The following is a 26,899-nucleotide window of genomic DNA, read 5'->3' as shown; positions in this document are numbered from 1 at the left end:
TTAAGATTAGACTAATTACATAGCTATGATTGTTATGTAAATATATACTGGATTAAACAATTATGTATGATTGCCTATGTATGATTTATTTTAAATACTAAAATGAATTGTATTCAACAGGTTTGACCGAATTATAATGTTCGAGTTTAACGTGACGAGTCTGAATAGTCCTTTAACCGCCCTGATGGCGGTTACAATAATAATAATAATAATAATAATAATAATAATAATAATAATAATAATAATAACGAAAAGTTGTGTTTGCCACTAAAGTATTTTCATATTGACTTCGTATTAAGTTTTTAAATAGACCACCATGCTAAGGAAAAGAATATAAACAAGTCACAATTTTGTTTGGGAAAAGTCACTTTGTTAAATAACCCAAATAAAGTAAAGTGGGGTTAGGTTAGGTTCGGTTAGGTTAGTAACTTTTTCCCCGTGACTATTTCAACGGGTTTTTTCTGGCATTTGTTTCTTGTCGGCACCTGCCGGTCACAGTTACAAAAATGTGAGTCACTTGTGTCCAGGGTCGGCCACTTCTTTTACCTATACCCTGAGGGCTCGGGGGAAGGTTTGATTGTGAAGTCTGGATCATGTTATGGTCACAGGCACAGCGTTATGTTGGTACTCTAGAATGTTATGGTCACAGGCACAGCGTTATGTTGGTACTCTAGAATGTTATGGTCATAGGCACAGGGTTTATGTTGGTACTCCTAGATATTATGGTCATAGGCATAGCATTATGTTGGTACTCTAGAATGTTATGGTCATAGGCACAGGGTTTATGTTGGTACTCCTAGATATTATGGTCATAGGCATAGCATTATGTTGGTACTCTTGAATGTTATGGTCATAGGCACAGGGTTTATGTTGGTACTCCTAGATATTATGGTCATAGGCATAGCATTATGTTGGTACTCTTGAATGTTATGGTCATAGGCACAGGGTTTATGTTGGTACTCCTAGATATTATGGTCATAGGCATAGCATTATGTTGGTACTCTTGAATGTTATGGTCATAGGCACAGGGTTTATGTTGGTACTCCTAGATATTATGGTCATAGGCATAGCATTATGTTGGTACTCTTGAATGTTATGGTCATAGGCACAGGGTTTATGTTGGTACTCCTAGATATTATGGTCATAGGCATAGCATTATGTTGGTACTCTTGAATGTTATGGTCATAGGCACAGGGTTTATGTTGGTACTCCTAGATATTATGGTCATAGGCATAGCATTATGTTGGTACTCTTGAATGTTATGGTCATAGGCACAGGGTTTATGTTGGTACTCCTAGATATTATGGTCATAGGCATAGCATTATGTTGGTACTCTTGAATGTTATGGTCATAGGCACAGGGTTTATGTTGGTACTCCTAGATATTATGGTCATAGGCATAGCATTATGTTGGTACTCTTGAATGTTATGGTCATAGGCACAGGGTTTATGTTGGTACTCCTAGATATTATGGTCATAGGCATAGCATTATGTTGGTACTCTTGAATGTTATGGTCATAGGCACAGCGTTTATGTTGGTACGCTTGGTCATAGGCACAAGTACAGAGTATTTATGTTGGTAATCATGATTGTAATGGTCACAGGAACAGGTAATCCTGAATGTTTTAATAGTAATCTCCATGGATATGTTGGTTAGCATGTTGTTGGTATACTCGTGGTGCGTATGGTTGATTGGTTGTCAAAGGCGCACTTCATGTGGTGGTAGACACGGTTGTCGATTCAATTTTCATGTTGACTGTCATGGCCGATTCAAAGTTTTGACCGGTTTGTTTATAATGTTGGTAAGCATGATGGCAATAGATGGGAAAACAGGCTGCAATAATGTAATATTGAGAAGACTCGTTAACACAGAGAGTTCCAGCTTTAATAATTTTTACATGTTGATGTAATAGTCTACTAATAATCTTGTTACGCGCTTAAAGGCCTTAGCTGTTGAAGCCCAGTAATAACATAACAGGACTCTTATTAATAACCTAATGTTGTCAAGACTGGTTGTCATGATTTAACGTTGACAAAATGTTATAGTAATGTAATGATGGCAGTTTGGTTATTATGACTTAGTGTTGGTAAACCTAGCTGGAAAAAACCAGGTCCTTCAACGCCACCAAAAAATATCAGTTCTTTCCTAGTGAGTGTGGCGCAACTTAAGGGAATTACCCCAATGACTTCTTTTCCTGGTAGTGTGGCGAACCGTATATATATATATATATATATATATATATATATATGTGATTGCAATAAAACTGGTGACCGTGAGCGAGATAAAAAAATTGTATTGGAAACGAAGCACGTTTGGGCGCTGTAACCACAGAGGTGTAGGTTTTTATTTAAGGTGAACACAGCATGAGTGTCTCAGAAGTTTCACTTCTACAACTAAACGTTTTTTTTCTTACCTATAAAACAAGAAATATGATGATAAAGATGCAAGCATCTTCGAAAGCTCCAGCCGTGTTGGAACAGTTTGCTCTGGCTGCCAATACAGTACATTTAACTTCCCGGATCGACACACATGGACGTGCACTAATTCTAACTTTTCGCTCACCTTGGCCATGTTTTGAGTTGCGACTGGGTATTGATTGATTAGTGAGTCAGCCAATCACACGATGCCATTCGCCATTAGTTACCTGTCATCTTTGTACCTGACAACAGGGTAACAGTGTAGATTGTTGAACCTACCGTCTGTGAGGCAAGCAATGGTTAAGATTGATAATTGACCCTGAAGTTTTATTAGTAGTGATATTATACTGTATTTATGTGCTCTAACATCTTGGCCTTGAGAAGAATCGACTCACTGTTTATACAATTACAACCGTAACTTAAAAAAAAGAAAAATTCAGTCAGTACCTGGCGCAGGGAGTTGGAGTGGCGAGTCCTTCAGGATAATGATAGGCTTCACCTTACCTGGATCTTACCTTAATACTCACCCAAAAAGGAAACCAGTTACTTAGTCATTCCAAGTGATCGAACAAAACTTTTCGCTCACCTATTAACTAACTAAAGACGCTGGTAATTTTAAACTATAATAGCTATGTAATAGGATATGGTCGACAACGATTTTGTTTCTCGGGAAGATTCATTATGACGTGGATAAAAAAAAAAGCAATATTGAAAATTACACCTACATTAAAACACTTATTTCACCTGAAGATTTAACCATCTAACGCTGTTTTAACCTAACCTAACCTATCCTAACTTAAACCTAACCTAACCTAGCCTAACTTTACCCGAGTTTGCGTTAGGGTCTTTAATCATCAGTTAAAATAAGTGACACTAATATGAACATGATCTTCAAAATTGTACAGTTATTATATTTTTTTAATGTGGTTTAGATTTCCAGAATTCTGTATTTTTTTATCGTGGTGTAAACGGGAAATAATTTGGTAAGTTTGTGTGATTCACTGGCTTAGGCTAGGTTAGGTTAGGTTAGGTTAGGTTAGGTTAGAATTTCGAACCGATGAGCCGTCGGAATATAAAACTATAACTAGCACAGCTAACCATAGCCAATGCAGCCAAGTTCCTCGGTCGGTGGAAATGTGCATAACCCCAGCTCGTTATTATTTTGGATAGCTCATAATAACACGATACCATCAGACAACTCGGAACAGGAGAATGAGCAGCTCGTATTTAGTCAAGGTGGATGATATCACAAGTGAGTCACCTTTACAACACAGGTTTCCGCTCACTGAGGTCAGACCGAGCAGAACGCCCTTCACGCTGTTTGGCCACAAGCAATTCTCAACTGATGGCCGATGTATACAGTATATATATATTTTTTTTTTTTTCTGGTGGGAATGAATGCAGTAAAAACAAAAATATTATTTCCTTAAAGCAATAAGCACACGATTTTACGAAGGCCACATCTACCTGTAATTGCTAGGCAAAGACTGCTTGAGCGAGGCCTATCACAGCCGTATCATTAGTACCTTGATAATGGGATAACGAAAGCAGCTTTGTTACCCCATCACCTAGGCCGTGTAGTGCCCGCAGAGTGTTGCTGCCTCAACTCTCGTGACGTTACCCACTTCATGACGCTTTCAGCAAGATTCACGTCTGGGCTGGAGTTAAATGTAAAAGCTAGTTTGACACTTAAAGGAAGGACTTAAGTGAAGTTTTTGAGACGTATTTAGTAATGTTTTTCGGAATTTTTTATCTGTTGTTGACTTTATATTCATCAACTAAAGTGCAACATGAATAATAACAAAAGACAAACTGGGAGTGAGGAATAAAAAAGGTACTACATTTGTAATGATTAATCGGTATTTTAACAGCGTGGAAAATAATAAGTCTCTCAATACAATACTCTTTGTTTTAGGTGAGTGTGGGGAAACACATTCATGAGGTCATTTGCTTTGCTTCTCAGAAATTGCCAAGCGCCGGTTAAAACACTGAAATTTGTAATCATAAATTCCCAGACTTCATTAAATTTGCCATTTCTTCAATAAAAACTAACAAAGGTACTAAGCTGGTCCAAATCTAAGGAATTATCGCAAGGAGTTTAATAATTTCTGTAGTCTGTTTACTGTTAAAAGATAGGGCGCCCAACATTCCTTCCCTCCTCCCTAGCACATTTTTTTCGACGCGTTAAGTCAGCCGAACCCGCCTTTCGTAGCCTGACTAATAGATACATTTAAATTTTAAGAAATGGTTTATCAATTACAGTAAAAGTCAGTAAATAATTCCTTTTAACTCATTTAATGGGAAGAATTATCTTTTAGTGTCAATGAAGGAAGAATGTGAAGGACGTGGAGACTTTGTTCATGATATTTTATTGTTGTCCTTTGAAGCAGCTGAAGGTCAGAAAATTACTTCTCTCTAGGAACTCAACACCAAGCAAAATTAATGCACAAAGTCGTTGGAAAAGCCGATTCAGGTCAGATTATTGTTAAGGAGGTAGACGAAGTTTTGCACGTGATTTTTGTCTTAAGCTGAATATCAACCAATTACTACATGCAGTCTTACATCATATCGTACGTAAGTTTAGATAATAACACTTCCATACTCAACACAGAACTGCATCACTCTTAGTTTGTTATAATTGTTGATGATTAGAAAGTATAGGTATTAACCTAGAATACGCGCTTTAAAGGCTATAGGCACAGTAATACACAATAACAAACAAGTTTCACACGTCACACACTTATCGACAACGTTTTTATGAACGTTGACTTTAAAATCGACCATTAAGAATTTTTATGATTGTTCTCAGTGATCAAAATAATGCTGTACACATTTATATGTTATATATGTTTGTAAAATCAATAATGGAAAAGCAATATTGGTGTTCACTTGGTATTTAATCGTAACTGCGGATGTGTTGGCCAGCCTGGGTAGAAAATGATACCAACTACTAGTTTTACAAGTAATCATGGTTTTCATCAATAATTATAACATTATTTTACTTAAGAATTATATTTAAACGTTTAATATGCAAATAACATAAAAAAATTAGGTACTGTTCCAGTGTATCTTACCTGGTAGCCAACAGACGTATTATTAAGAAAGTAATATCTGGCATCATACGACCAAAACAAACTCCAGGAAGGCGACGCTCGGCCCGCACAATCGCACATACACGAAGAGAAGCTAAGGCAGGGTTGTGCTGTCCCTTCTGTTGTCCGTCTGGTTCATTCATCGTCCAAGTGTATCCAAAGCCCACCCATGTGTAACAAGGTTTTAGTGCAGAAATTAAGTGTGGGCCAAAAGACATACCCGTACCATAAAGAGTACGGATTAACTGAAGGTTACAGTGATTCTGTGGTGCTGTGGAGCTTCTCTTCCTAAATCATCTTACAAGAAACACCAGCATCTTGTTAGCTGGGATTTGCATAATATTTGTACTGTCAGTACTGTCCAAAGACAGATTGTAGTGTCAATACCCAACACTCATTATATAATTGACAATCTTAGATTACTTGAAAGGAAACTCACAAATTTCTGGCAAACGCAAACCATTACAATATAAAATTAATACCTCTCCCAATAAACTCAGCCACTTTGAAACAGTGAACAACCTTGCGAGCGAAGGGAAGCAGCCGCCAGAACATCTTTGAGGTTCACGTAATCAACTTCCGACTTTCTCTTGTGAACCGGAAGGCGTTCCTCTCCTGCTGGTGTTTAACAGTGACTTGTTGGCGTGAAGGTCACAGTTGATCTTCGTCACGCGCTGCAGGTATATATAAACCACTTTACTTTAGGCAGACCCATACGGCTCCCGTGTACCAACAACGTAACCTGTCAGCAGCCGCTGGAATAATCAAGTCTGAATTGCTGCCACTATAGTACATAAGGACATTTGCTGTACTACTGTATAGATAAAAAAAAAAAAAACTTGAAACTCTTTACGTATCACTGCTTGTAACCTGAACTTATCGCGTCGTACGTTGCACAGGTTTTAAAAACTTTCGTGAAGAGACAGCCAACTTTGCTGTGTGACGTGAAAATACTTGATATAGTGACAGGTGGTCAAAGTATGGCACCCACCCCCACCATGGAGCCAAGCGACGGGGAGGAAGAGTGGCGTCGCATGGCACGTGAACATCCTGTCATGAGGCTCACTAGGAATGACAAAGGTTAGTAGAGTACTGATATTCCTTGCCAGTTGTGATGACACTCAAGAGGTGAGTACTTACAGGGAGGGGAGAAGTGATAAATGGCAGTGAAGAAATAAGTAAAGCATGAACAGCTACTTCTTATCAGTTTTCACAGAAGAAATTTGCGATGAAATTCCAGAGGTGGAACTGATATTTAAGGGAAAGGAAGAAGGGAAATTAAAGAATATCCATATCAGAAAAGAGGATGTTCTTAAGAAGATAAATAAACTAAAGAAAACAAAATCCCCAGGGCCGGATGAAATTTTCCCTCGAGTCTTGAAAGAGTGTAGGGAACAGATTAGCTGACCCCTCGTAAACTTATTTACAAAATCAATAGACACTGGAGTTGTGCCAGACTTGTGGAAACAGGCAAATGTAGTACCCATATTCAAAAAGGGAGACAGAGCATCAGCGTCAAATTACCGGCCGATCAGTTTGACGTCAGTAGTGGGGAAATTTCTTGAATCAATTATAGCAGATAGCATCCGATCGCATCTAGAGAAAAGCAAATTAATCTACGATTCTCAACATGGGTATACAAAGGGAAAATCTTGTCTAACAAATCTGCTAACGTCTTTTAGGAAAGTCTTCGAGGTAGTAGATAATGACGAAAATTACGATGTTATTTACTTAGACTTTAGCAAAGCGTTTGACAGAATACCGCATCGAGGGGAAAGTTTTAAATTGGATAAAATCATGGCTCACCGATAGAACACAGAGGGTCAGCGTAGATGGTGTTAAATCTGAGTGGGGCCGTGTAACCAGTGGGGTTCCCCAGGGGTCAGTACTAGGCCCACTCTTGTTCATAATCTACATAAACGATCTAGATACTGGGATCAGCAGTGACATAAGCAAGTTTTCCGGATGACACCAAAATAGGGCGGCAAATTAATTCAGGGCAGGATGCAAATGCATTACAGGAGGGAGGGAGATAGGAAGAAACTGGTTCACAAATAGGGTGGTGGACGAGTGGAACAAGCTTAGCAACTTTGTAGTAAGTGCGGGAACTCTGGAAAGTTTCAAAAGGAGGCTAGATAGATTCATGGATGATAGAGAGTGGTAGTAACTCTCGACAGGAGCTGCCATGCACAGGCCAACCGGCCTATTGCAGAGATTCCTTATTTTCTTATGTTTTTATGTTCTTATTTAAGGTTAACGTGAGGTGAAAACTGATGCGTTATGCCAGGACACTTGAATTACGTTTATTTACGGCTGTCCTCTTGCTATCGTAAATTTCAAATGTATAGCGAGGAACCGGAACAAAATAATGCATATTGTTTACTGAACTGTTCCCGTGTTAGAACCACTCCCAGAAGTGTTAAAAAAAACCCTTAGTTAATACATAATTTTCGTAGATGTTTAATTACTTAGATATTGGTTGTCTCCCGAGTTGTTTATTTATTACCGTCTCTCTTGGGAAAAAGCAAACAAGGTGTGATCAAGAAATTGGGTACCGGTATGTATTCGTTATGAGAAAGTACACTTGAAAACAAAATAAGAAATATCCCTCCTGCAGAAAAAGCCGTTTACGTTTGTCCAGAACAAACTTAACGCAGCCCCCCCCCCCCCAAATTCTGTTGAATAGACTTTTAAATAGATTTGATGCTCCATTAACATTTGTTGTTGTTTGTGAGCTTAACACGCTATGTGGTTTTAATTAAATACAAGTACCACTATAACTAAAGCTGTACTATTTAGCAGTTGTGGAGATTGTTGAGTCATTATGTAGCGTTTTTCTGTTTTGTCGTGGAGATGAACACAGCTATGGACGCCAGGGTATATGCACACTCTGAACGACGAAATCAAAATGGGTGAACCAAACCAAGTTAAACCTACCTGACAAAAACCAACGCTATCTCAACTTTTTTTTTTAATTAAATTCATTGCCGTTCTACATCCTGCTCACTTTAAGCCAGTCGATGAGAAACAGCTGAACAAACACTGGGCAAACTTTAGAAACACACACACACACACACAAATAAAATATGGGCCGTATTATACTCAAGACAGCTACATGTAGAGAAACGCGTCATAGGTCGTTGTACAAACCTAAAACGCGATCCAGTTGATATTACACGAAGTATTTAATTTTTTTAGTCCATGTCTGGATCCCCTGGCGGCCAAACCGTGAACTTTACAGATACAGACTCGCAGAACACATAATAGAATATGGGGTTCATGTTATGTGTCTAGGGTGGAGGGAGAGAGAGGGTTAATATTTACTGGGTGGAGAAGGAATGAAGGGAGGGAGAAAGGAATGATAGCTAAGACGAAAGAAGTGAGGGAGGGTGGGAGAAGGCATGGATATCAGAGGATCAAAGAGTGTGTAGGAGAAATCGATTGGTGGTGGTGTGGGAGGAGATGGCTGGCACAGGTGAGGAATGTTTATACCTGGGGGAGGAAGGGGGGAAGCATGGGAGGGAGACAAAGAGGAGGTGGAAGGAAGAGAGGGAGGGAGAGAACATGAAAATGAGACAAAGGGGAGGGAGGAGAGGGTGTGTTATGTAGTTTTTGTGGGGGTAATACTAAGCCTCCCTTATCACCAATCAGTGTGGGGGGGGGGCAATTAGAATATTACACCAATGTATGTGAACCACTGACCTATATATACTGCTAATGAATATGGTGTATTTCCTTTTTTGTGTACGAACCTCTGTCCTGCATGGCAGTGAACAGTGGCATTACCCACATGAATCTGACCTATGTATATATATATATATATATATATATATATATATATATATATATATATATATATATATATATATATATATATATATATATGTGTATATATATATATATATATATATATATATATATATATATATATATATATATACATACACACACACACATATACTGTATATGTATATGTACTGTCAATGAATATGATGCATCTCTTTGTGTACGAACCTCTGTCCTGCATGGCAGTGAACAGTGACACGACATGAATCTGACCTCTATACATATACAGCTGTTAATGAATATGATGTATTTCTTTGTGTATGAACCTCCGTCCTGCGTGGCAGTGAGAAGTGATACCACCCTCAGTGTCAAGACCTGACTGAATTACTCATAATAGGCAAACTGTACTACAAGCTTTGTCAATAAATTGTTAAACTAAACTAAAACTCCCTTATCACCCTACCCTATGCTCCACCCACTTTCTACCTCTTTCTACCTCTTTCTACCTCTCTCCCCCTTTCTACCTCTCTTCCCCTTTCTACCTCTTCCCCTTTTTACCTCTCTTCCCCTTTCTACCTCTCTTCCCCTTTCTACCTCTCTCCCCTTTCTACCTCTCTTCCCCTTTCTCTCCCTCTTCTCATGACGTCAATGGGTCAGATTCTTGTCCAAGTGACTCCTGTCTGCTCAGTCGATCGCATGTTATTATTATTGTTTTTTTTTACCACCACTTTTTATACCGTTAGTAGTGATATTAATCGAAGTAGGGGTCGTAGTAGTAGAGGTCGTAGTAGTAGTAGTAGTAGTCGAAGATGTAGTAACAGTAGAAAGGGTCGTAGCAGTCGTAGGCTTGAGAAGGGGATTAGTTTAGTGGCCTGAATCAAGTTATAAATTTTTCCTATTTTATTCCTATTTCGTTATTCTGGTGTTGTATCGAAATTATTACATCTTTATCGCTTTGCTCTCTCTCTCTCTCTCTCCCTCTCTCTCTCTCTCTCTCTCTCTCTCTCTCTCTCTCTCTCTCTCTCTCTCTCTCTTTCAACCCTAGGCAACAGAGAGAAGAAGCTGATAGAAAAGAAATCAATAAAGTCTTGATAAGGTTACCGGCTTACCAAGAGCGATAGTGTACAGTAGTGTGACTCAAGCCTGTTGGGTGGAGGTGGTGGTGGTGGTCGCTGCCTTAAGTGATAAGATAACTGAAATCCATCACGTAACTAATGAGCAAGTTGAAGGACGCTGATAACTGTTGATAGGGTTTATAAAGGTGAATAAATGATAATAGTGAGTGAATGGTGATAATAACGAAGTAATAATAACAACAATAACTAATAATTACTGTAAAAATAACTTCAAGATTAACAATAACAAAGGAAGGGGTTGGTGAAAGGAAGGAATGAAGGGGGGAAAGGTCACAGTGTATAAAAAGCCCCCAAGGACAATAACCCCCCCCCCTCCCCCCCCCAGCATACGGGACCACACTGCCGGACGCTTGTCATGGTCTTTTTGCCATTGCCATGACGGACCCGGTTTGTCTTATAAGGGACGCCTGTTGATTTTTATTACGAATAATTGAATATGTAAACACGCATATTATTACTGGTTGATGTAAGCTAATGTACAGAAATAACATCCATTTTGGCGTCAAGTTTATACCAAGATTTTAAACTATTGTAGATACGTTCAATCAAGAAAAGCTATGTGATAAAGATGGTGGTCTGAATCTATGTGAATCTTGGTCAGAATCTATGTGAACCTTAACCCAGATATTCATTGTGGGTTCGTGTGTTAATTTTTTCCGGTATAACTGCATTGTCTATAATATATACAAAGCAAACTTGTGACTATCTATCTATATATCTATATTTTCAGTTGTGGGGAGAATAACTTACGGTATTTTGATAATCTGACGCGTGAATCAAAGTTCCCAGGTCCATTATGTCATACGATTAAAGATGGGAGAGAACGCAGCCATTTAAGAGTTATAGAGTTGATTTCTATGTGATATTTTAGCTTGTTATCTTGGTGTGCTTCATGTGTTAATGTTTTAATGTATTACCGCGATATAATAACTAGGGTCTTTAAGCGGGTAGTTTAGGTTAGCACAGTCCGTTACTTAAAGTCCGTTCGTCTCTTCTTCTGAACCACGAACCCCCGAGAGATTCTGTCCATAAATGCTTCGGATTCATGAGTGTGAATCTCTGGGGGGTTCGTGATTCAGGGTGAGAAGTTAACATATTTTAATAGTTGACTGTACAGTTGTCTCCACATGGACGTACCACGACTTGGGAGTGTGTGTGACTAGGTGATAATCATGCGCGTGAATTACCCTGTTTGCTGACTACACAATCATGCTGTATAATGCGTCTTACAGGGTTCGTTTATCTTTTTACTCTTTTGTTGATTGTATATTATCACAAACGGGGACGTTTCACTGTTTCACTCCCATGCATTCAGCCCTAAGGCACTCTGCCACATCTGATACCCCGAGGGCTTGGTGCTTTAGCTGCGGTACACATTCATCTGGAGACAACTGTACATACGCCAAGTAATTAGGACAAAAATGACGAGATGTAACATTAAATAGCCAATTTTAGGAAGAGGGAGGTAGGGAACATGGAAAGGAGACAATGGGGAGGGAGAGGGTGTAAAATGTTATTCGAGGACCGGCACAATATATTTTTACGTAAGAGCCTGGGCTTCCATATACTGTACGTTACCTCTACATGCACAAGGGCGATTTGGCTATATTACGCAAGCGATGTGACCCTCAGCTGCGCCCGTAGTAGAATACTGAACAGGTTACGAAAAGAAGAGTAAAAAAAAAATACGTGAAACAAGAAATAATAAAACAAATAAATAATGTAAAACCAGAAAAGGTGACGTTATAAATTCCACGTAGACACAGGGAGGAGGAGGATGATGAGGTGGTAGAGTGATGCGGCCTTGACGACGGGTGTGGATGACATGGTAGTCGTGTTTACTGCATTTGTTTACCACGGCTGAATAGGTATCGTGTGTGTGCATGTGTGAAGGTTGATTGTGTTATATAATCAGGCTAAGGCGTTCTTGTCTCTCCTAAGCACTGATGTATTGAGAGATCTGAAGTAGTCTTGTTTGGGTAGCCTCTCACAAAAGGAAAAAAAATCAAGTAGGAGTCCTTGATAATTCTAGTTCTTGATAGGTTGGGTGGTTGTGGGCGGTTATAGGTGGTGATGGGTGTAAATGGGTGGGGTTTTATTATTTGGTAGAAAGAAATGGAATAAATGACGAATAACGGACGAAGAAGAAAAGAGTTAGTAATAAAGTTGTCGATTTGGAAGAGGAAGTTGATTGATTGATATTCAGTTAAAATCGTCATACTATTTTACTGACTACCTGAGTAGTTATTTATTTATTATTTATTCATTTATCTATTTATTTTTGGTGAGTTTGTGGAGTGTGTGTGTTAAATGCGGTGTGGTGGCTAGGAAGGACGAATCTAGGGCGGAGAGACGGCTTGGGAGGATAAGTTGTGTGGAAGTTAGGGGGCTGCAGAGGCGGGAAAGAGAGTGTACACTATAATACAGTCATCTGTGATCGCCAAACTCGCCACCAGTCACACACACAGAAACATCTGAAGTTAATACACTGAACAAAATGAATAAAATCATATCGATACCAAATGTATCTCTCCCTTAAGGGCGGTGTCTTTCAAGGGTAAAAATATCAACACAAGAGAACCGTTCGTGAAGCCGTCGCCGTTCTTGAAGCCTTGTTGGAAAACTGGTGACGTCAAATCCTTGATTCTTGTTGACCCGCTTGAGCTCTCGGGCTTCGTTCGTCCGGTGGATTTCACGAGAAAAAAAAGTAACCTTGTTAAGTTCTTCTTCTTCTTCTTCTTCTTCTTCTTCTTCTTCTTCTTCTTCTTCTTCTTCTTCTTCTTCTTCTTCTTCTTCTTCTTCTTCTTCTTCTTCTTCTTCTTCTTCTTCTTCTTCTTCTTCTTCTTCTTCTTCTTCTTCTTCTTCTTCTTCTTCTTCTTCTTCTTCTTCTTCTTCTTCTTCTTCTTCTTCTTCTTCTTCTTCTTCTTCTTCTTCTTCTTCTTCTTCTTCTTCTTCTTCTTCTTCTTCTTCTTCTTCTTCTTCTTCTTCTTCTTCTTCTTTTCTTATTTCTTCTTCTTCTTCTTCTTCTTCTTCTTATTTATCTTCTTCTTATCTTATCTTCTTCTTCTTCTTCTTCTTCTTCTTCTTCTTCTTCTTCTTCTTCTTCTTCTTTATTTATTTATTCTTTATTTATTTCTTCTTCTTCAGCCTTCTTCTTCTTCTTCTTCTTCTTCTTCTTCTTCTTCTTCTTCTTCTTCTTCTTCTTCTTCTTCTTCTTCTTCTTCTTCTTCTTCTTCTTCTTCTTCTTCTTCTTCTTCTTCTTCTTCTTCTTCTTCTTCTTCTTTATTCTTCTTCTTCTTCTTTCTTCTTCTTTTCTTCTTCTTCTTCTTCTTTTCTTCTTCTTCTTCTTCTTCTTCTTCACTTCTTCTTCTTCTTCTTCTTTATTCTCCTTCTTCTTCTTCTTGCTTCTTCTTCGCCTCTTCGCTCTTCGCCTTCCTTCGCCTCGCCTCACCTCCACCTCCACCTCACCTCCGCCTCCGCCTCCGCACCGCCTCCGCCTCCTCCTCCTCCTCTCCCTCCTCCTCCTCCTCCTCCTCCTCCTCCTCCTCCTCCTCCCTTCTATAATCACTTTAACCAAGGACAAGACCAAGACAGCTGTTACAGTGCTTATTTACGTACAAGGACTTGAATTAATTAGACGAAGAGTGGTGGTAATAATCGAGTCATTTTTACTACGGTGTTCAGGGACAAGTAAATTTAAGTAACGATTAAGAGTGTTGGTTTGTGTTGATGTTAGGAGTAAAAGATGATTTAATTCTGTTAGGAGCATAATTAATATATTTTAGTAAGAATATTTTATCATCTGGTTAGGAGCATTTTAACGTCTACTTTGTTTGGAGCATACTATGATCTAGTTAGTTAGGAGCATACTGTGATCTAGTTAGTTGGGAGCATATTGTTATCCAGTTAGTTAAGAGCATATTTTTATCCAAGTAGTTAGGAACATACTATTATCAAAATAGTTAAGAGCATATTATTTTCCAATTAGTTAGGAGCATATTATCCAGTTAGTTAGGTTAGGCTAGATTATGTTAATTTAGCTTAGATTAAGTTATGTTACGTTAGGATAGATTGTTAAGTTAGGATAAGTCATAGTTAGGGTGGTTAATCTTCAGAGTATATAAGCTAAGGGTGTCTAATCTTAAGGTGACCCTTAGGCAATAACATGATAAACTGAGTAAAAATATATAACTTACGGCAGGGTGAAGTCTTTAGTGATGCAACAGGTGCTCAGAGAGGAAGGTCAGGGTGTTGAAACTCTTGATATGATTAAGGACTTGTTACCAGCGGGAGTTTCTTTGTGGTGGTGCTGTTTGGTTTCTGATGAGCGCTGAGTTTTTTTTTATGCTATACCTGAGAAGTTCTAATGAGTTCTGACGAGATCTGATAAGTTCTTAAAAAAAAGGGGGTGATAAGTTATTACGAGTTCTGGCCAATTCTTACGAGTCTGACTATTTTTGAAGAGGCCAGGGAAGTTCTGGCGAGCTATATTCAATAGTGCCACCTCCACCACTCCATCAAAGGGGCATCTAAGGGCCGAGATCTTGTACAAACTCTGTGTATCCCTGACTAACACTGTCTGGAACTTCCTGCCACATTTTAATAGTTGCCCATCGAGTAACGGGGATGGCCAAGGCGTGAATTTGTTTAAGGTTTAGAAGCTGTCGTCAACACAACAACAACACCCTAAGTTAACGAGTTGCATGACCCAGTGTCAGAAATAGTCCGAGAAACCAGGCAACTGCACTGGCTAACCAATACCCCGGAACACGATCCTCAAATCGATAAACATCCAGGTTCCCAATTACTGCTGGGTTAGACAAGAGGCAAATGGCGTAAAAAAAAAACTTGCCTATAGTTTCACCCTGCCGGGGATCGAACCCGGGTCCGAGGTGAGCATTGCACCACACATCGTGTGCTTCCTGCGTCGTAAACCTTCATCGGTACAAGTCATCCTGGTTCAAGTATACTCAAGTCATTACCAAGGGGGACGAGGCCTTGATTAATACAATTTACCAACACTTATTTGATCTCTTGATTCGCGGTTTTATTTGTTAAGAATGAGTTACTGTGCGTGTTGTGTGTGCAGGAGGTGGACTTGGTAGCAGGCATAAGGCGCGACCAGATGGTAAGCTGCATTTTTTGCTTTTAAATGCATTACTTTTACATTTAAGACGTTGACTGCTTTACAATGCGTTTAAATTTACAATAGATCGAGTTGCCTTCATGTGTTAGTCGGTTTCAAATGCGTTTAAATTTAAATGACGTTGTTATTATAGGCGTTTCATTTTAACTTTCATCCCGTTTTTTTTTTAGTATAACAACCACGTGTTTATTTCTGGGTTATGAATTAATTGCATACAGTTGGCTCGTATGAATTACCACACTTGTGTTAATGTGTTTCTAAATACAGTGGACTTGGGTGTTGGGGGGGGGGTTGAAGGATGTTGAGGGAAGGAGTGAGAAAAGAGGAAGAGGAGGAGAGAAAGCGAGAGAAGGAGGAGGAGATAGAAAGAGTGAGAGAGGAGGAAAGAGAATGTGTGTTTACGAGGTGGAAAGAAAGTTAGAAGAAAAGAGAGAGAGAGAGAGAGAGAGAGAGAGAGAGAGAGAGAGAGAGAGAGAGAGAGAGAGGGTGTTTATCATAAGTTCCACGAATATTTCAACCGAAGACAGAAAGACGAATATAGATACCCACTTGGTGACTCTTCTTCTTCTTCAGCATTAATGGAACGCATCACGTGTCCCAGTAAAATACACATACCTCAATAAAGCTGCACTTTTAAAGCTCTAATTGCCGTAGTTATTATGGACACTCATGTTCTTTGGTGTTTGTGGTACGAGGGAATTATTTTATCTTTTATTTTTATTCTTATTTAGAGGTAATTTTGATTTTATAAAGAATATATTGTTTATTTTTTTTATTTTTCATGTTTGTGTACAGTATGTTACCGCCACAGTAAGATAAACTGGGAGAGAGAGAGAGAGAGAGAGAAGAGAAGAGAGGCAGTGCTGACAACTGTTGTGTGTTGTTGACGAAACAGATGCGAGCCCCCGACGGCAGTATACCGATTTCTACAGGACAGACAACACGTTGGTTCAGACCTCTAGACCCTAAAACGTGAGTGATCGTGAAGTATTAGAATCTGCTAAGAAACTCTAAATAACTTTAATAAGTATATTTATGTATTGTAATTTGATTCTAATACTTCACGATCACTCACGTTTTAGGGTCTAGTGGTCTGAACCAACGTGTTGTCTGTCCTGTAGAACTCGGTATACTGCCGTCGGGGGCAATCGCAGCCCGGAGGCGAGGACCATCCGTTTCGTATTGCAACAACACACAACACGTTGTCAGCACTGCCTTTCTTCTCTCTCTCTCTCTCTCCCTCTCTCTCTCTCTCTCTCTCTCTCTCTCTCTCTCTCTCTCTCTCTCTCTCTCTCTCTCAGTTTATCTTACTGTGGCGGTAACAGTGTATATAGTAAAGACCTCTTCCTATCCACCTCAAGACACCCCTCCCCCAGAACCCCCTCCTCCTGCATAAAAAAGAGGTGATGAATAACCCTTTCTTCTTTCTTTCTCCCCTCCTTCCTTTCTCTCACTTTCCATCAATCTTTTCCCCCCTCACACCTTCTTCCTTATCTCCATTAACCGTATTCTTTCCATTTCCTCTTGTTTATTTCATCCTTCTTCCTCTCATCTTCCATACCTCCCCTTCATTCCTTTCTTTCATCTTCCCACCGTCTTTCTTTTCCTCTCACTGGTGCTTTAACAGAAGGGATAGTGGGTAGAGAAGGAAGAATATGAAAACAAGAAAGAGGGGAAGAAGGAATAATAACAAGGAAGTGAAGGCGGAGGAGGTTAGGTAAGACATATGGTGGTGAGGGGAGGGGGGGAGGTGGGGTGAGGGATGGTTGTGGTTGTGTGGGAGTCAGTTGGTCATGCAACATGCAACAGGTGTGTGACAATACACATTCCATTCGGTGCAAGTTGTCGGATTAGGAGAGATTGGGGTGGTTGACCAAGAGGAGGGGGGTGGGTGGTGGGTAGTGGAGATAGGGAAGGTTGGCTGAAGGGGAGGGGTGGGTGGGGAGGTGGGGGGAGAGGGTGGACAAGGTGAGGAGAGGTGATAGGGGTTAGGGGTAGGTTGAGAAAATTATTAAATACGATAACTTAACCCTTGGAGTATGATATCTTAATCCTTTCATCAGGTAAGAGGAACAGTCATCGTACATAATCATCGTAAATCGAACACTGCGTATGTCAAGATGTTCATGTGAAAACTAGGAAAGGTATCTAGGATAAATGACTCAAGGACTAGGAATAGTATTTATGACTTCTGAATATTTGGAAAGACATTTAGGGCATTAATCAGTTTATAACAGCTTTAGTATGAGAGATAATAACAAAATATCACGATATAATTCACCCGCCCTAGCGTTCGTTCACTCGGCTGGATTCCATTGTTGTCATGTAAGATGGAATTCCTGGCGTCCCACCCCGAGTCGGACACCATCGCCGCCCTCCATCTTACACACGCAAGCCTATAGTGTATTCCCCCCTATTCTCCCTCTTTCCCCTTCCTTACTCATTTCTCTTCTACCGAATCTTTCTATCTTTCGTTCTTTTATATTTTTATGCAGGTTATTAATATCGTGACTGTTATCTCTTCGACCGTGCGTTTTAATCTATCCTTTGAGCCGGCTACATCATCTATCAAGAGTTTTAATCTATCCTTACAATCTGATTTTACACTAGTCTGTCGTCTATCAATCGAGTCTATCCTTTCCTACCAGTTTTTTGTGTTGTCATTTCCATCTTTCTTCCCCCCCCCTCCCCATTTATTTCTCAGAACCGCTTCTCCTTTATTCACCACAGTGTGTAGATGAACCCGTGCCCCCCTCCCACCTTCCCCTCACATACAATGTCTACATCGACCCGCATACCGATCCCAGCCAGTCAGCCATTAGCCAACAATGCCTCGTCCATGTCTGTTTGTTTTTCTTGAAATAATATAAATTCGTGGGCTTGTCGTTATTAATTCCTGACATTGTGTGGCAGAGTCGTGTAAGGGCTTGTCTGTCACTCTACACGTGTTTAATTATTCATGGGCAGCTTGTCAGTGTCATAGTCCTTTGTGAAATTATAATTATGTGTTGTGTGTTATTCCCGGAACGATCGTCATTAGCTTCAGTCATTTTGAATTATTAATCTTGGTGTCAGCCTCTTGGTGAGGGCTGATGACCCTGGCTCCTGATGTTGTGAATTTCCAGGGACCTCACATTTAATTCCAACCAGCGTGACTTTAAATTGATTAGTACATTTACCTTGTGAATAACTTTTAAGCCAATGCAAACTAGAACTATAAGAAACGAAGCTTATAAATCAATTTATAATATAAGTAACTTACAACTCGTAAGTATCTTCAAATAGCACACAATATGATAATACAACAATGTATACACACTAGCCTCGTAAACAATAGGAAGTTCAAACACAATAATTTTTTGTTTACCCGAGCTGGACGATCGACAGGGAGCATGTTAACTGAACATAAGAACATAAGAAAATAAGGAGTCTGCAATAGGCCGGTTGGCCTGTGCATGGCAGCTCCTGTCGAGAGTTACTACCACTCTCTATCATCCATGAATCTATCTAGCCTCCTTTTGAAACTTTCCAGAGTTCCCGCACTTACTACAAAGTTGCTAAGCTTGTTCCACTCGTCCACCACCCTATTTGTGAACCAGTTTCTTCCTATCTCCCTCCTAAACCTAAACTTATCCAACTTGAATCCGTTGCTCCGAGTCCTATCCTGCTCGGATATTATAAGAACTTAATCTATATCCCCTTTATTGATTCCTTTCACCCACTTAAATACTTCTATCATATCTCCCCGCACTCTTCGTCTTTCTAGGGAATGCAAGTTAAGTTTCTTTAACCTATCCTGATATGGAAGGTTTCTAAGTCCCGGAATCATTTTTGTCAATCTTCGCTGCACCGACTCTAGTGAATTTATATCCATTCTATAATAGGGGCACCAGAACTGAACCGCATAATCGAGGTGCGGCCTGACTAGCGCAAGATATAGTTGCAATAAGATCTCTGCACTCTTGTTACTTACACTTCTAGATATAAAACCCAATACTCTGTTTGCCTTATTTCGAACATTAACGCACTGTTTTCTAGGCCGTAGGTCCGGGCTCACAAGTACCCCTAGGTCTCTTTCACAAGTCGACTTTTCTAGGTTGATGTTGTTAAGGCTGTATACATTATCAGTATTTGTTCTTCCAATATTAAGTACGCTGCACTTGCTGGTGTTGAATTTCATTTGCCATTTTTCAGACCACTCCTGCAGTTTATTTAGATCCTCCTGTAATGCATTTGCATCCTGCCCTGAATTAATCTGCCGCCCTATTTTGGTGTCATCCGCAAACTTGCTTATGTCACTGCTGATCCCAATATCTAGATCGTTTATGTAGATTATGAACAAGAGTGGGCCTAGTACTGACCCCTGGGGAACCCCACTGGTTACACGGCCCCACTCAGATTTAACACCATTTACGCTGACCCTCTGCGTTCTATCGGTGAGCCATGATTTTATCCAATTTAAAACTTTCCCCTCGATACCATGAGCCTTAATTTTTCTCAGAAGCCTCTGATGCGGTACTCTGTCAAATGCTTTGCTAAAGTCTAAGTCAATAACATCGTAATTTTCGTCATTATCTACTACCTCGAAGACTGAGCAGGTAGTAAAGTTGTATTCCACATACACTAAAGGCAATATTTCTTCTTTGTGTAATTCGCGGAAAGACTAACGATGTAGTGGTGCCTGGGAGTGAATGAGTTCTCGGAAATTCATAAGTTAAGTTTTCGTGTTTGAACTGCTGGTATTTGGAGAACTTTTATTTATTACTATTTATTTATTTATTTAAACTGGTTCTCGTGCGACGATTGAAGGTGAAGACCAATGTAGTGTAGACTGCTGGAGTTGTATGGATTCTCTTATATTTAGTCAACAGTGATGTAGATAAACAAGATAAGTGCGAAAGTAAACAATCTGGATCAAGGTCAATTTCACAAGCATATTAACTGATGCTAATTAAACGTTTCTAGTTTAGGTGGTGTCTGTACATTGATTTTTTTTTTCCCAAACTGCTGCTAATTGAAAGCATCCAATTGAGATAGAATATTTTATTTAAATTTATTCGCTAATTGGTGTTAACATTAATTTTTTTCTGGTGGTCAGTATGTAATTGTTCTCCCAATTTTGGACTTTTTTTTTACTTGAGTTTATTTACGCCTTCCAGTTATAGATAATCTTTACGTGCGAACTTTTGAGGATTCGTGACCAAGACAGTGTTAAGAGTATCTCGTCACAAGGCGTGTGTGGACTCGGTGACCCTAGGCGTAACCTTCCCCCGCTGACTCAACTCCTTTGTTTACCCAGTGACACCAAGACCACAGCACGTTCATAAAAAGCTAACCCATTTAGTTATTCTTATTTGGGGATATTTAACGAATCACTAACTTATTTAGAAGGGTTCCCATTACGTTTTTCAATTAAATTGGGGACTTTTAAAAGGTAATTAAGACGTTTACGCATGATTACTGTATAGAGATTGAACTTGATGTCGGAGATCGGCGTCAGTTTGAGAGCCGTCTGTTACCAGCAATATAATGTCGTTTTACGCTATATTTACCTAACGAGATAGCATTGACTTGTTGTAAATCGACTGTGACTTAACTTCAACCTATACATTGATCATGGAATTAGGGACGAGGTTAGTTTTTCGATACAGTGAAAGTGGCGAAAGTGACTCAAGGTTACGTCAATAAGCTGGCTGTGAATTTTTTTTTTTTACTTTCGTTTCTGTTTAAATTTATTGTGGTTGGAAAATGCCATGAAAACAGATAGGATAGTTTCATTAGATTTTAGTTTTATTGGGGATATCGTTCGAGAAGGTTTAAATATTACTGATAATATAATTCGAGCAGGTTTCATTATTACTGATAACGAATTCGAGTAGGTTTTAATACTACCGATAAACGAATTCGAATAGTCTTCAGTCCTATTGAGCAATGAAATAAAACAATGTCTAGAATATGCCAGGACAAACATAGGGGACCGTAGCATGAATACCTAAACCTTGTCCAGGAATTTATGGATCGATCGGTATGTTTTGATATGGGGTCTGGCCATGACCTGTTCTGCGCGCGCATACACACATACTTTAGTAATGGGCGAGAGTTAAGACTGACAGGCGAAGTAAATTATGGTTAGTGAGAAAGCTAACACTAGTGTATAACCTTGGGTATAGTTATGTATAATGTATGCTAGCAATTGATGTATAACGCCCGATACTCTAAGCATATTATACTCTAAATGCCGATGTATAAATTCTAGGAACTGTGTTTGTGCTGAATGAGTTATGATTTGCTGGGTATAGGATTGTCATTTGCTGCTCAGATGGGCCCCAGTCTTAATAGGCTCCAACCTAATAATTTGGGGGTCTACTTGGTCTGAGCCATAATCTTAATAGATGAAGGTTAGGCTCCATTAGGATTAGGGCCTACGAATACTGGGATTAGGAACCTATTGAAGTAACCCCATTAGAACTAGGGGGTTGTTTAGGATTGAGGCCCATTAGGAATAGAGCCCCATTCTTAATTATATGAGGTTAAGGGCTTATGAGAACTAACATACGACCAGTCACTCCTCGTTTGCTTCACCTCCATTCTTGGTCTTGCTATCAATGTAAATATTCAACAGCATTGCCCAAAAAATTACTGTATGATTCATTGGTAAAAAAATAAGAAAAAACTATGTCGTTATGTAAGGCTTCGTGTTTAAACTTGGCCACATTATTTACCTCAGCACCACATGACTCAGCTGTAACGTATATTTACCTCAGTGTCTCTTGGCTGAGCTAAACCTCTTGCGCAGTATATCTCGACAAGACTATATGGCTGCTTAACTGAACACAATACTTTACTGATTCAGCGTATTATAATCCCTATGCTGAATCAGTAAACATTAAACTTCACAAGCCTTATGCCATGATTCTGGGACTAAGAAACCTTCCATATCAAGATAGGTTAAAGAAACTAAACTTGCATTCCCTAGAAAGACGAAGAGTGCGGGGAGATATGATAGAAGTATTTAAGTGGGTGAAAGGAATCAATAAAGGGGATATAGATAAAGTTCTTATAATATCCGAGCAGGATAGGACTCGGAGCAACGGAGTTAAGTTGGATAAGTTTAGGTTTAGGAGGGAGATAGGAAGGAACTGGTTCACAAATAGGGTGGTGGACGAGTGGAACAAGCTTAGCAACTTTGTAGTAAGTGCTGGAACGCTGGAACGTTTTAAAAGGAGGCTAGATAGATTCATGGACGATAGAGAGTGGTTGTAACTCTCGACAGGAGCTGCCATGCACAGACCAACCGGCCTATTGCAGACTCCTTATTTTCTTATGTTCTTATGTTTTGTGTGAGTCCTTTTGTTAGTTCACATCATCCTCCCTGGTGTGTCTGGTGGTGAGCTGACGCGGAGGACCGAGTAGATGTGTACACCGCGTCTGATTGTGTGTTGACAAAATTTGATTAGTGATGAAGGCTGTGGCTAATTTTGGATGGACCGCCGTGTGTGTGAACCTTATGTACCCACTTTGATCACATCTGGGGCAAGGGTACAGGTGTTGTCGAGTGAGTACGGTACTATCCAATTTTGGTATTGGTGATAGTAACAATTATAGGAGCTGTGTATTATTATTATTATTATTATTATTATTATTATTATTATTATTATTATTATTGCTGTTTCTTCATTTTTTATTGTCAATATCTTCATTGTCCATTGAATTACTTATTGAATACTTTTAAGCTCGTGGAGAGGTGAAAGTATCAGTTAGGTCAGTGAACCTTTGTTGTTATATAATCGAAACCTCATTTGTTTACCAAGTCCATTTACATGACTTTTTTGCGTCTATGTTTTGTTTCGATTTTTTTGTTACTTATATTACGTAACTGGGTTTGTTTTGGATGAAGGTTTACGTTTATTTTTTGTCGTAGGAAAGTAAACAAATATATATACGGTATTGTTACTAGGGTGGGCTTCTGTGTTACCGATATTGTACGGTATTCTGAGCTCCATTGTCGAACGCAAGAGGTCGTTCGTGATGTTTTGTTCTGTTCAGTATTTATTCAGGCCTTTCACTTGTTTTTGGTGGTTTAACAGCCAGGGTTATGACACTCCTTTCACTTGGTCTGTGTTTAAGGTGAAGGAGAGAGAGAGAGAGAACGTGTGTGTGTGTGTGTGTTATCATGTTGAGTGTTCATCAGCATCACGTGTATGATCACTGTTCATTAGACGATCAGTTGAGGGTCGCTGAGATAAGGAGCAGCATAAAAGCCTTGACCTGAATTGTCAAAGATTATCGTGTTTATATTTTTTGTACCTAGATTAAGGAAAGAGTACACCTTTGGCTAGAGAGAGAGAGAGAGGTGCCTTTGTGTTACATTATGTTTAGTGTTGTAGATTGTAAACATTATTATTATTATTATTGTCTAGCCGTGAAAAAAGTAGTAGTAGTAAAAGTAAGAGTATTAACATGAGATAGTAATAGTAGCAGTAGAATTTGTATTAGTTCTAGTAAAAGTAGTAGTAGTAGTAGTAGTTAGGGTAGCTACTTACGTATTAGGATATTTAATTCTAAGGTAATGAAATGGTGGCGAAGGTGTGGCTATTGGGGGAGGCTGGAGGTCATTATAAAAAAGTAGTAGTAGTAGTAGTCAACACCTAATAGTGTTTCGTGATAGTCTCGTGTACGTCATCAGGGGTATATATATATATATATATATATATATATATATATATATATATATATATATATATATATATATATATATATATATATATATATATATATATATATCGAGTGCATGCTTACAAGGACCTGAAGGGACCCTCCAACAAACCCCAAAACATCACCTATCTTAGGATGGCACTTTAAACTAGCTTAGCTTAGCTTATTTAAACTCCCTTGCCCCAGGAGGACTAAGGGACGTCTGTCACTGGTTTAACCACAAAACAGCCTCCGCAAGGTGGAAAGCCCACCTGCTTTCATTCTCCTTCTATACTTCTCACTTCAAAACTATAACTTGCCCTAAATATCCTTGATCACCTCAGAGCCACGGCTCTCTTATCTCGGTATCCTGACTGACATGCTTACCTGATGGCAATAGTGAGTACACACCTGGTCCAACTCACCCTTGACCGGATCCACTTCTTTTGTAATTGGGTCACCTGTCCGTGGTCAGGCGATTGTTTGTAAGATGCGGGTCCGTCGAAATACCTGACCTGACCTGACCTGGATAAATTTCGTTCAAACGTGACGTCTCTCATTGACTGACTGTCTGTACCTGTCCCCTCAAAGCTTCACTCCCCAATCCCCAGGTAATTAACGTCCACTCACAAAAGGCATGACTGTAAAAAAAAAAGTTGAATTTAAATCAGTTAATAGTGCTTGATGATTTTTAGATAGATAACTGATGGGTGGGTGTGTAATGCGGGCGGCGGGAATGGGTGGGTGGGTGGGTGGGTGGGTGGGGATGGTGTTGTGAAGGTCATCGTAGCCATAAACAGAGTGGGTGTTGCTGATCAATAAAACTGTCGACCAATTTTTCATCACTACCATCACCACTACCACTCCGCCACCTCCACTTCTCTCCACCAGTACTCTCCTTCTCCACTTATGCTCTCCACCACCACCACTCCACCTACACCTCTCCTGTACGACCACTCCTCCACTACCACTACTTCCATCTCTCCTCTACGACCACCATTTCTCCATCACCCCCTCCACCATTCTCCTCTCCTACTTCTCCACCATCATCACTATCCTTCACCACCACCACCACTAACCCCTCTCCTCCACCACCAACCTCCCTCCACCATCAATTTATGTTCAATTTATATACAGTGGATGAACAACAACATTCACTATCTGGGTACAGGAGTGTTCAGTGCATGTACCAAAGATTGAACACTGTGGTTACAGGAATATTTCATTTTTGTACCAAGGATGAACATCAGTTTAATTCTCACCATCCAGGATGAACAAGATATATAGTAATTTTAGAGATCCAGGTTGAACAAAATTATTGAGGTCTAGCCAATGAACAACATGTGTACCAAGAATGAACAACGTATGTACAAGATTAAACAAATGGAACACTATTAGTTTAATCTACACTAGAATGTAAACAACAGGTAGTGCAGGTAAGTGAGGTCACAGTACACGGGAATAGGTGTTAGGTGGGCAGCTCAAGGGTCCCAGCCTAACCAATATATTTCACCTGATGATTAAACACACTGACACTAACCTAACCTGACACTGACTTAAGCTAATCTAACCTAACAGCTTTAAACAGGTATGTAATGGAAGTGTCTTGGCCTTTGCTTGTTGTGGCGGACAGTCGGGAATGTCTTGTTGTTGTGGTGGTGGTGAGGGAGAGGAGGAGAGGAAGGGGATTACCTGCGCAGTTACTTGATTGGGGGGGGGTGGGTGGGGATAATGACTAATGGGGTATAGAGGTGGTAGAGGAGAGGGAGAGGAGGGAGGGGGCCTGTGGAGCTCCGTGTTTGGGTGTGGGGTAATGACTCTGGGGAGGGGGTGGGGAGGAGGAGTAGGTGGTGGTGTTTCGGGAGAGATATTGAAGGGAGGAATTTACTGAGGAGGGAAGTGTGTTGATTTTGATTGATTTTGCCCCTTACAGCGGCTACTTTATTGTGCACCCCACACTCATCCTGTGAGCGGTAGCGCAAAAGGATTACAAAGTAGGGTTTACAAAGGGTCATAATAATTAACCCCCGTTGTCAGGATATGTGTGTGTGTGTGTATGTGTCCCACCCGCCCCCTTTCCCACTGAGGTCTTCACGTCCTTTGGTCCAGCCACACATCTCCTTGGTCCACACACTCCCATTGGTCCACCCCGCCCCCCCCCCTTCCTTGGTCCACACCCTCATACAGAAGAGTGAAGATAAACAAACAATGATTACACTCAACATTGACTTGGGTTCAAGGGCTTACGGACTTCGCTCTGCAATCACTGCATGGACTTGGGCCGTGCTGATTACCGGAATCACGGGGTGGCCATGTGTTGAGAGAGAGAGAGAGAGAGAGAGAGAGAGAGAGAGAGAGAGAGAGAGAGAAGTGTGATGGGAGATAAGACACGAATCATTGGAGTGTGTCGGAGGAACTCGCTATTTATTTCCTGTTGTTGTTGTGGATGGCGAGTCTTACCTGTGATTAATCTTCTTATCTCCTTCAGGTGTTTTTATTTTATCGTTTCTATTATTTATCTTACCTTTTTGTTCTTCCCTTTTTGTCTCTCTCCGATTCTTCTTTTTTCATTTATATTCTGCTTTTTCTTCTGACGTCTCTATTCCTCTTTCCTCCTCTCTTCTGTTA

The 26,899-nt window shown here is 39.9% G+C and overlaps 1 protein-coding gene across 3 annotated transcripts in view; it reads left to right on the top strand.

Moving 5' to 3' along the window:
- Positions 1-5,568: 5,568 nt before the first annotated feature.
- LOC121853608 (6-phosphofructo-2-kinase/fructose-2,6-bisphosphatase 1-like) overlaps positions 5,569-26,899 on the top strand; it is an 85,277-nt gene continuing 63,946 nt past the window's right edge. For 2 of the 3 annotated variants that reach the window (XR_006086361.1, XM_042347866.1), the window contains exon 1: positions 5,569-6,589. Coding sequence is in view for 2 of the 3 variants with exons in the window: in XM_042347866.1 (XP_042203800.1) it covers positions 6,490-6,589 (100 nt within the window). In the remaining variant the exon portion in view is untranslated. The remainder of the gene's footprint in view (positions 6,590-26,899) is intronic. The other variant, XM_042347867.1, reaches the window with a different exon arrangement.

Source organism: Homarus americanus, unplaced genomic scaffold (genome assembly GCF_018991925.1).
Source record: "Homarus americanus isolate GMGI-L3 unplaced genomic scaffold, GMGI_Hamer_2.0 scaffold4896, whole genome shotgun sequence".
Lineage (NCBI taxonomy): Eukaryota > Metazoa > Arthropoda > Malacostraca > Decapoda > Nephropidae > Homarus > Homarus americanus.
This window is presented reverse-complemented; position numbering and strand designations above follow the sequence as displayed.